The sequence below is a fragment of the Quercus lobata genome, chromosome 12, assembly GCF_001633185.2.
Source record: "Quercus lobata isolate SW786 chromosome 12, ValleyOak3.0 Primary Assembly, whole genome shotgun sequence".
NCBI classification, from domain to species: Eukaryota; Viridiplantae; Streptophyta; class Magnoliopsida; order Fagales; family Fagaceae; genus Quercus; species Quercus lobata.
This window is the reverse complement of record NC_044915.1, coordinates 42,650,498-42,661,630: the sequence shown is the minus strand read 5'-3', so window position 1 is coordinate 42,661,630 and position 11,133 is coordinate 42,650,498. Positions and strand designations below refer to the sequence as shown.

Sequence of the window (11,133 nt, the reverse complement as noted above, 5' to 3'; positions counted from 1 at the left end):
AAAGGCGACACTTTACCCATTGGAAAAGTGATACATGCCTATTTCCTTTTCTCTTTCTCCATTGTAACCATTTTCAGAAAATAGTGGAACATTCGACTAGCTTGTACTCGTGATTTTCTCCCTCTCCCAACATAGAGAGTTTCCACGTTAAAAAAACTTGTGTATATTTCTCTTACAATTTTACTCTCATGTTCTTCATTTTCTTACAAACACAAAAACATCATTTTTAACAAAGATGATGTTTAAATGTATTGTTAAGGTTTTAGAGATCTTTTTCAAAATAATCTCAAAAATCTAACTTGAATGTACAACAATCATGAAAAAAGTTACAAAATTTGTTGTGTCCCTAAACTTACTGAACACAATTTCTTCCTTCCACTTCCAAAGAAACTGTGCTTAACGGGACAAAAGTTTTCAGTAATCATCCACTACCAGATGAAGAATTATCAATAGAAGCCACTAACTTGACTTGAATTTCAATAACTCAAACTGGGCCTGTAGATTACACATAACCCACATCTCTTGTCTTCCCAAAAAACTTCAAAGTTTTTGGGCAGGGCTTAATCCCTTCTGAGATCATTTCTTTATAAACCTTCAAGGCTTCCTCACGAAACCCTGATTGAAGTAGCAAATGGTCCCATTATAAAGCATATGCATTCAGAATAAACCCCAACTTTTTCACTTCTTTTCAAGTGCTATTGGAGCTTGTCCAACCCCACCATTTTACGTTATTGGGTCCATGGTCCGAAAGCCCACTACATTATATTGTTTCAATTTTTCGTTGTTTTTCTTATTTGAGAAGCATATATTGTTTCAAATTATAGTATACCAGGATTCCTACCTTTACTACATGTGACTAGGATTGTATTTAGGATTATTCTTCTTATACTTCTGAGCTTGGTACGCAACAATACAATATTTTTTCTCTTCTTTTGTTATAAATAATCAAAAAAGTTTTTCAAGGATCTGTTTTTTTGTACACTTTTTCGTCAAATCCAACACTATACATATGAACCATACCTATACGAAACTACAAGAAATTATTTGGTACACTTAGGGATAACATCAGTTCATATCAAATTGTCTTTAATCCATTAAGAGAATGTCATTTGTATTGTTGGAATAAAAGGCCAAAGGACGTAAAGCCTATTGTACTTACTTGTAGCAAACTCTATTTTACTTATATACCACTCATATGTGTGTATATAGAGACAATCTCTTTTATAATTTGATATAAATTGTGAAAGAGATTGTCAAAAGCTTTCCTCAATTGGCATCTCTTGATTTCTCCAATAAAAACATCTAGAATTCAAATCTCCTTTTTCTCAATATAATTATTAAATTATACAAATAATGACTATTCATTCTCAATTCTCACATGTAGTATTAATTTGTTGAGTCAAATCTAAGGGTTTTCAAGTTTTCATTTCAAAACCCACAAAAATGTACTAGTTTTTATTTATTTGTTTATTTTTAAAATCCTTTGAGTTTGGATAAATTAACTTCTTTGCTTGTGAATTAGAAATAAGTTAACTTATTTGTTTATTTGCTTAAAGCAAATTGTTTTTTGAATCTCATTTTAAGTAAATGAGCTACCAAAAAATAATGTAGCTTATCCAAACCAACATACGACGTACACAAAACCTTTAAATCAATGTGGGAGAGTAAGAAATTCTACCATGTGAAGCATTCTTTGAGATTCTCTTTATTTAGAATTTCATCTCAATAGAGTAAATGCATATATTGATTAGTTATAGTTGTGCATTAGTTATTTATTTTAATTAAAATTATATGATTAATTTTATAAATTTTATAAAAGAAACTATTTTTATTAGCGAAATTTATATATATCATTGATACCAAGGCAAACAACTTAGAGGGCCAGTCCAAAAATGCATAGACAAGCTAATTACATATTCAAATATTCTATACGAGATCAATTCATGATTTTTTTTAATGAAAAATAATATATTATTAGTTTCCCTTTCTTTTCTTTTTTTGATAAAGAATAAACAATTATTAGTTTTCCTTATGCGCACTGTGCATGCATTGAAAGACCAAAATTCTTGGTGGAACTAGACAAAATGATCAATAGTGACTAAAAGTGTTCAATATGTAAATTTGAGAGACTAATAGTGTATTTTGTCTTAATCCTATTACACCATTGGTCTTTAGGTCAATGGACAATTTTTTTTTTTTTTTAAATGTTTTTAAAGAAGATGTGTAGAGTTTGAATCCCCCTACTTAAGATGTACAATAAATTAAAATCCTATTTTGAATGCAATTATAAAAAAGATTCAGCAAATGAATAAACGAAGGACCGAGGGCATGTTTAGTCAATACCTCGACACCCTCTTGGATGGCTAAGTGTTATCGTCAAATTGAACTGTCTTTATCACAAAACCTACCGAGATTACCACGATTGAAAAAAGAGAAAACAAATTTCTATTATATAAGATGACCAATGACCAAGAAAAAGTTACATGACCAATGACCAAGAAAAGTAGAAAAGGTAATATAACTTTAAAAAATAGAGTAATTGCATGCGATATATACGGATCTAATGAATTATTTAACACTATGGCAAGCAACTTGGAGGGCCACCCCAAAAATGCATAGACATGTTAACTACCTGTATTTACGGTTTTTTTTTTTTTTTTTTTAGGAAAATGTATTTACAGATTCATAATTTCTATATAGGATCCAATTCGTTATTTGTTATATTAGTTCTCCTTATGAGATTTTTTTTTTTTTTTGGATAACACTTATGAGCAATATGCATGCTAACAAAGTCCAGAATTAATTACGGATGCAAAAAAAAAAAAAAAAAAAAAAAAAAAAAGATTGAGCAAATAAATAAATGACCAACTAATGTGCATGTTGGGTCAACGCCCTTTTGAAGGCCAAGCTTTTTTCTCTACCCTTTAGGAAGGCTAAGCTTAATGGTCTAATTGAACAACTTTCTCAAAAAACCTACTCAATGCTTGAAGACTTTGAAATTTTAAATTGAAGTGAAGTATACTTTGAATGGATTGAAGACTACGTTCTGATGCATAGAAATCAGCATATACATAGTAAATGATGCAAAGAACAGAGTCTCTATAAAAAGATACAAAGAACAGTCTCTATAAAAAGGGAGGTGGAAGGCCTAATGTTGTATACATGCATACAGAGAAAATTGCTTCAACAGTCTCTATATATAGCCCTATCCACAGTCCACCCAAGTTAGACAAAATTGCTTCAACATTATAGCTCATATGCTAGCCTAGATCTCTTAATTCTTTTTCCTTTTTCTTTTTTTGGTTTCTCACGAGATGTCTGGGCCAGTTTAGGCGCACCTCAACTAATTCTCACTCGTGGTAGAAGCCTGCCGCTTAAAATTTCTTATTCAACAACCAAGAAACGCTACCGATTATTGAATATTCTTTTCTTTCCCTTTTTATTTATTGTTCATTGATACTAATATTTATTCCTTGTATACTGACGTGGCATTTCTTTACAAGTAAAAAATATATAGTGAAAAGACTGAAAAGTAATTGATTCACACTCTGTATTGCACCCAAATTCTTATTCAACAGACCCATAATAAGAAGCAAGCATCTTTACTTTCAGAGGGGACCCTCATATTGTTTGCCACATTGAGCCGCAAAGTGAGAGAGCAAAGGGATGGTTCTTCCTTTTTTCTTCTTACTCCTCATTGTGACTCAAGCCTGGTCAGTGAGACCCCAACAACTCCAACAACAAAGCAAAAACATATTCATCTTAGCAGGACAAAGCAACATGGCCGGACGTGGAGGCGTGGTTAACAACACCATTACCGGCATAGCCACATGGGATGGCATTGTCCCACCCCAGTGCTCTCCTAACCCCTCCATTCTCAAACTCAGTGCAAACCTGACGTGGGTTTTAGCCCATGAGTCTCTCGATTCGGATATTGATTTTAACAAGATTAATGGGGTTGGACCAGGCATGGCTTTTGCCAACTATGTGTTGGGTAAAGATCCCAATTTTGGGATCATTGGTCTGGTCCCTTGTGCCGTAGGAGGGACTAAGATAAGTCTGTGGGAAAAAGGGACTTTCCTTTACAAACAGATGATGAAGAGGGCTCAAGCTTCTGTGCAAAATGGTGGGACAATCCAGGCGCTTCTATGGTATCAAGGAGAAAGTGATACAGAGAGTCAAGAAGATGCCAAATCCTATAGAGCAAAATTGAAGAAGTTTTTCTTGGACGTCCGAGATGATTTGCAGTCTCCTATGCTCCCTATAATCCAGGTATGTACACGATTTCACTTAGATTTAGTATTCGTTTTCAATATACATGTACACTGTTTCTTCTCTTTTGATCAAGTTTCTATCTTTTTTGTTCCAAACTTTAATCTTATTTTCGTCCAATTGGTTGGGGTTTCTTCTAGTTTAGTACATTAGTTATTTTATAAATCATTTTATGCATAGAATTACTACCAAACCTCGTACATTGACAATTTCAGAGAAACTGAACCTAGTTTTGTACGATCTGCTAACGAGGTTTGGTTTACTGAGAAATAATTGATAATTATGTAAAACGGTCTATTGTGGTTTCCAAGAATCTACGTAATGGATTGAGTTATTGTATTACAAGCTAGATGGCCTAACTCTGATGTAACTTAAACAATTTTTTTTAATATACTCCACTTTATATATTTTTAAGCATGGGAGAAATAATAGATGGCGCAGAAAATGCATATGGTGCGCAATTAGTGGAAGACTGGAAGTTTAGACTTTTGGGTAACAACCTACAAGCAGGCGGTACATCTTTTTCATAAATAATGAATGACCAAAATAGCGTGCCGTTTGGCCTTAATTTAAAAAGTTAACTTATTTTTATTACTATTTATGAGCCTATTTTATTTTTTTTACTATTCATAGATCTCACTATATTTTTTCAGTTGACTTTTATCTTTATTTATAGTGCTTTCAGTAAAAAGTTTTTAATTTCAGCAAAATAAACAGATTTCAAACAGACCCTTAAAATCAATTTTATTTATTTATTTATTATTATTTCCAAATATAACAATATCACTTTTACATAGGCATGAAACACTAATATCACTTGTATTATATACTAATTCGATTTTCACACAAGTCACGACAATAACAGTCACTAGAAATATTAATAATTAATAAGTTAGACTTGCATTTTCAACTTTCTTCAATAATGTCGGTAGGTTGTTTCTTGGTAGGTGGCTCTAGCATCAGGTTCAGGACCTTATATAGAGATTGTTAGAGAAGCTCAGATGGGAATTGACCTACTGAACCTGCGAACCATTGATGCCAAGGACCTGCCACTTGAACCGGATAACCTGCATCTAACCACAGCAGCGCAGGTTCAACTTGGGAAGATGTTCGCTGATACATTCCTTAAATTTCTACCCAGTGGTCCTATTGTGAGTCCTATTGGCAGTAGTGCACCTAGGAATTCTTCTAATTTTGTTGTTAACATTTTGATAGTTCCATTATTACTATGTATCAGAATGATCCTAACTAACATTGTCTAACAATCAGATAGCTTTTGCAAATATGGAAAAAAAATACTAAATTGTGAAATAGATCTTTATGAAATATGAGAAGGGAAAAAGATTGTACATTTTTATTGTGGTTACAATATCAGTTGTGCTCAAAGACTCTTCTCCCTTGAAATGTGTTGATGTTATTCAAGTGAAAGTATCTACTTGAATGGGGATTTTCAATTTCATTATTATGGTGATAAATCTAGCAATGAAAATAAGATGATTGAAAACAATCGATTGAGATCTTACTAATGATTGACATATTAGTACATCAATAACAACATGACAAAACTTCAAGTGCATGCATTTGATTGACATATCATATCAGACCCGCTATACCATTTTTTATGTTCTTAAAGTGTTGTCCTAAAGATAATCAAATGTGATAGATGCATGGTATATGTATATCCAAGGCCCTAGATACATCACAAGTTCCAAGTTGTTACAAATATTAGTGGACTGAAACCAGGAAATAAGAATCCACCAATTTAGGCAAAAAAACAAAAAGTTACATTAAGTTTAGGCTGGCTGGATTTGGGCCCAAGTTATAATGGCCAGAACCATATGATAGAGCATTCTAGACTGATGAATAAATCATAATCTTTATAAGAATGATTAAGATCTCTAGACAAAATTTCCTATTATATACCCAACAATAGTTGCTCAAGTTCCAGATAACCTTGAAGCCAAATGAATATATAGTGACTAATAATTGACAAATCATGTGACATCCATATTATAGACTGCAAACTCTATAACAAAGTCTCCAAAGATCTTCCAGGGAATCAGTCAAAATGAGGGAAATCTACACAGAAACTGCCCCATTGGCACCGTTACTTAAAGTTCAACATAATGAGCGCTTAGAAAGGCAAAAATTTATCACCGGGCACTAAATTTGCGTCCAACCTAGCATCCTGATCAAAAAGAGACCCCCTTCTTGTATCCAGTATTGCTAGTTGGGACTTCACCCATGGTGGATTGTACCTGCCTTCGACCCATAGAGCTTCTCCAGTATCTTTGTGCTTAAAATCTGGATACTTTGGGTTCTTCTGTAATTTATGAAAGCAAAAACACACCAACATTTAAGGCTTCATCATATGCTTTTGCAGCAAGCATGAACAAGAAATTAGTTCGATGATACTAAAAGTTCAGGTTCCTATTTTTTTTCTTTTTTCCTGTTATTATTATTTAGTAGAAAGAACTATATCATTATTATTTGGTAGAAGGAACAACATTAACATGACATTTCAATGAAGTCAGTTAAGTTTCATAATTGCACACCTTGTTCTTCCTATTATCCCACCAATCCACAGGATTAGCAAAGAAGGCTTGCCATAATTCTTCTATGGACATATCACTTGCAGCATTATTTCCAAGCTTTTTACCTGCAAAAAATATAGATAACAAATATCAGGAACACTCAAACACAAGAAAACTCTTCTCAATTTTAGAATGTGTCTTGCCTGCCATCATGGAATTAGAATCATGATCATACAAGGGCAAGGATGAGATGCTCCTTTCAACAAAATTAAGTTGCTGAACAACTACCTGCAAAAGATCTAAAACAATCATAATTGGCTTGGGACAAACTATCTGTAAAACAGGAGATCAAGTTTGATTAATGTATATAAGAAAACCTAAATAAATAAATAACCTTGTAGTAGGTCTGCTGTTTTCCATCTTCACTTTCAACTGTATCTGAGACCAACCGGCCAGAGACGTATATCTGTTGGCCTTTCTCTACATGCTGAAAAGCAATATGTGCCAGCTCATCCCAGAATGTTAAACTGATCCTGAATAACATTAATGTCATTTTCAAGAAAGATGAATGCTATAAGCACAGAGCCACTGATATAGCATACATGTGTGGATGAATTTTGCTACATCTTAACCAGATGAATAGGATATTAACTTAAAAGAAGTATATACGCTAGCCAAACACACACACAAATGACAAAGATGCATAACAAACTCCTTTTCTGACATGAGTTGCTGCCTTGCTGGTCTATATTTCTCTTTAAAACCAGGAAGTTTTTTTTTTTGGAAATCAGCTAAAAAATTTATTAGATATAAAAAAATTAATACACAGGATGATTATAATGCATCCTCTAATCAAGTTACAATTGCAAATTCAAAAGAACAATGAAATCCAAAAAAGAATCAAAATGTCTACATCTCAAATTGTGCAGCTAGTCAAAATGAAACATAAGAAATTACTTTTAAAAGAGTTCCCATTGAGCTCTATATCCCTGAAAGAACGATTGTTCCTCTCCCACCAAATTGTCCACCCATTGGTATGGTTGGAATTGCTCCCAAAATCTATCCTCTCTCATGATGGCTAAGTCTCTTTTTCCAACAAGAAAACACTTCTATCACAATAGGAGGCATCGGCCAAAGGATAGCAAGCCCAATTCTCTAGCCACATTGCAAGGTAAAAGAATATGATCCACTGTCTCACCACAATTCTTACATATGCATTATCAAACCAAAATAATCACACAATTCTTAAATATGCTCACCATCTTTGTCGTGCTTAATAACACTAACAAAGCACTCAGTTATCAACTTCAACTGTCTAGAATTCCCCAGTACAAGATAACTGCAAATATAGGATGACAATATCATATGAAATACAGACTGCAATTATTTATCTCTTTCACTGTCTCCCTTTACTCCTATTGTCTTCCCCTTTTCTTTGCTTGCTTCATTAATTTTATTTTAATATTATTTTATATATAGTAAATAAATCCTTTTACTGAAAAAATGAAGAGACTTTTATGTATATAGGGAAAGAGATTCTGTGAAATCTACTAGTGAACACCTATCAGCGACACCCGTGCAATGTGACCACTCAAAGAGAGATCTCACAAACAAAGAGTTCAACTCAATACAGAGCCATTCCTCCAACTGAAGAATAACTCCACAAAAGACTTAGGCAACACCCAACAAGCCCCGGATATACAGAGAAGAAGAGACCACAAAACTGTAGTTCAAATGGCACATCTTCTCCCTGTGGTTATGGGTACAAAATACATCAGGTGCTATGTCACTTACCAAGCAAAAAACATTCCTTATCATCCAAATTTCCCACTTTTTTTCCATTCCCTTCACCTTCATTCAGTTACCTAGTTTATAACCCCTCGATACTCAATTGAAACTCTTATCTTTCTCTTTCCTTGTGTCCCAAACTATAAAGTTTGAATTTTTTCATAGAATGTCAACTAAAAATCCACCTTGTCAAGAAACCCATAAAACACCAATAACAACTACAATTCAGAGTCCATAACTTCAGCAAAACACACAACAAAAATCACACCAATTCAAAAGCATCCAAATTTTGAGGCTAGAATGTCTCAAACTAAACCAATCACAATTGTATTATCCAATTCACACTAAACCCCAATTGTATTATCAAAAAAGTCACAAAATTTACAATAAAAACTTGGTTTCTAAACCAAGCAACCAAAAGAAGTTGATGATGTACATGCATGAACACACACACATACACAAACCCAATTAAAAGCACCCAACTTTAATGCCATTTCCCACTAAAACCCAGTTGCATTATCAAACCATAAGTCACAAAATATACAATAACAAATTGGTTTCTAAACCAAGCAGCCAAAATAAGTTGATAATGTACAGGCATACACAAAAGCACCCAACTTTAATGCTATTTCCCACTAAAGCCCAGTTGCACTATCAAAACCAAATGTCATAAAAACTATCAAAAAGTAACAAATGCCCAACGAAAAAACAAGGGATGAAAGAGTTACCAGGAGGTGAGGGTGGAGGATTTCTTGACAGCGAGGCGGGTCCAAGCGAGAGCTTTGCCATTGCCAGAGGGCAGGTGTTTGATTTCGACAGGGGTGCCCACGATGCCGATGAGGTGCACCGAGTTACTGTGCTCCTTGGTCCAGGGAATCTCAGTGGGCCTAGGGTACTCCACCTGGGTCTGATTGTAATTGTAATTATAATCCACCGAGCATTTCAACCTTAGCGGCTTTAAGCACCGATTGCTGAATGATATTGATGATGATGATGGGGATAGAGATAGAGATAGAGAGGGTATTTGGAGATTTGTGAGTGGGGTTTTGGTTTTGGTTTTGCAGAGAAAGTGGGCTGTTGTTGTTGTTGGTATTGGTAGTGTTTGGTTCAATGCCATTTTGATTTGGTAATATCTTATCTTTGTGAGTGTTGGCTGTGGCAATTGTTCTTATAAGGCTAAATGGGGCTATGGCTGCTGCCTATTCTCACTGACTGTGAGAGTCTTCTTGTCTGTGTCTGCGCGGCAAGCCGCCTCAAATCTGAGGGCTTCTTTTGTGAGCTCAACTCTATCCATTGGTTTTAACAATTACCCCCATCCAGTAAGAATTAAGAATTCGATTTATACACATCGCCATTTACATTTATTTTTAATGAAAGATATATAAATATATATATATATATATATATGCTAGACAAATTAACGATGATTGTATATGGCTGGAGGAATCCCCTCTGCCAGCTCAAAGAGCTTTGTATGAGGACTCCGTTTCTTTGTTGGTTAATTGAAGTTGAGTTCATTTTCCAAAAAAAAAAAAAATATATATATATATATATATAGAAATAAATGGAACATGTTAATTCTCAACCAAAAAAACATATGATGTTAGAGCAACCCACCAACTCATGAATAGTCTTCTAAAATACAAAAAGTGCTCAATTTTACACATTTTAATTCAAACCCCCCCCACATCAATCTTTGTAAAAATGTCTAAATATGCACAATGGTCTTACAAATGAACAGTAACCGTGTATATATATATGTGGATACTGTTCACCGTGTAAATGATTTTTTATTCTTTTTCTTCTCTCTCCTCTCTTCACCTCACTCTCTTTTCCTTTCTCTCTTCTCTCACAGTTATTGTTCATAGTGTTAAAAAAATAAATATTTTATTTGAATAAATATGTATAATAGATAAACTAATATGAGTGTTTTGTAAAAATAGGTATGTAAAATAGAAAAAGTAGGTTTTAGATGTGCAAAATGGAAAAAATTTTGCACATACTGATGTGGATGCTCTTAAGTCAAGGAATCCAAGTATTCTCTCAACTTCAAAAATGTGCATATTAAATTTTACAGTGTAAAAGTGTTCAGTTTATCACATGCTCTTTTATATTAGAATTGATTCTTATTGATGTTGGAGAAAAAATGATGATTTACAAAACATATGTACCATTTTGATGGTTAATTAGTTTTGGTATAGGTGAGATTCTAGCTCAAATCCCTTATTCTATAGATAATAGATTTTATTAATCAAAGTAATTTTTATTTTAAAGTTTACATGTTTGTAAGGAATGTAAAATAAAATATGTAGTGGATTCTACTTAATAAAACTAACATCTTCCACCACCACGCACCCTTAATGCGGTGGTTACTCTACAAGGGAGGGAGCTTCACACACATATACACTTAGATTAGGTTAGAGTATATATATATATATATATAAATAAATAAAAAACTAACATCTTCTCAAAAAAAAAAACTTATTACAACTAACTAACCTAATGGTAAAGAATAATTATCCTAGAGCAATGCCATATG

At 33.5% G+C, this 11,133-nt stretch overlaps 2 protein-coding genes across 2 annotated transcripts; one reads left to right on the top strand and one right to left on the bottom strand.

The window, feature by feature from the left end:
- Window positions 1–3,601: 3,601 nt before the first annotated feature.
- On the top strand, window positions 3,602–5,638 carry LOC115971636 (probable carbohydrate esterase At4g34215). Its single transcript, XM_031091635.1, has 2 exons — window positions 3,602–4,272; window positions 5,220–5,638. The coding sequence occupies exons 1-2, from the start codon at window positions 3,667–3,669 to the stop codon at window positions 5,532–5,534; spliced, it is 921 nt and encodes a 306-aa protein (XP_030947495.1). The 5' UTR covers window positions 3,602–3,666; the 3' UTR covers window positions 5,535–5,638.
- A 347-nt stretch (window positions 5,639–5,985) lies between these two features.
- Window positions 5,986–9,856, bottom strand: LOC115971637 (protein OSB2, chloroplastic-like). Its single transcript, XM_031091636.1, has 5 exons — window positions 9,323–9,856; window positions 7,201–7,339; window positions 7,010–7,094; window positions 6,828–6,931; window positions 5,986–6,595 (listed from the first exon to the last, which is right to left on the bottom strand). Exons 1-5 carry the CDS (start codon window positions 9,709–9,711, stop codon window positions 6,407–6,409), a joined length of 906 nt encoding a protein of 301 aa, XP_030947496.1. The 5' UTR covers window positions 9,712–9,856; the 3' UTR covers window positions 5,986–6,406.
- Window positions 9,857–11,133: the final 1,277 nt, after the last annotated feature.

Excerpts from the sequence above, each read along its gene's own strand:
- LOC115971636 (XM_031091635.1), top strand. The coding sequence starts at position 3,667 with ATGGTTCTTCCTTTTTTCTTCTTACTCCTCATTGTGACTCAAGCCTGG. Across the intron at positions 4,273-5,219 it reads CTATGCTCCCTATAATCCAG|GTGGCTCTAGCATCAGGTTC; the intron begins GTATGTACACGA and ends GTTTCTTGGTAG.
- LOC115971637 (XM_031091636.1), bottom strand. The coding sequence starts at position 9,711 with ATGGCATTGAACCAAACACTACCAATACCAACAACAACAACAGCCCAC. Across the intron at positions 7,340-9,322 it reads TCCTCCACCCTCACCTCCTG|GATCAGTTTAACATTCTGGG; the intron begins GTAACTCTTTCA and ends AATGTTATTCAG. Across the intron at positions 7,095-7,200 it reads AACAGCAGACCTACTACAAG|GTAGTTGTTCAGCAACTTAA; the intron begins GTTATTTATTTA and ends GATCTTTTGCAG.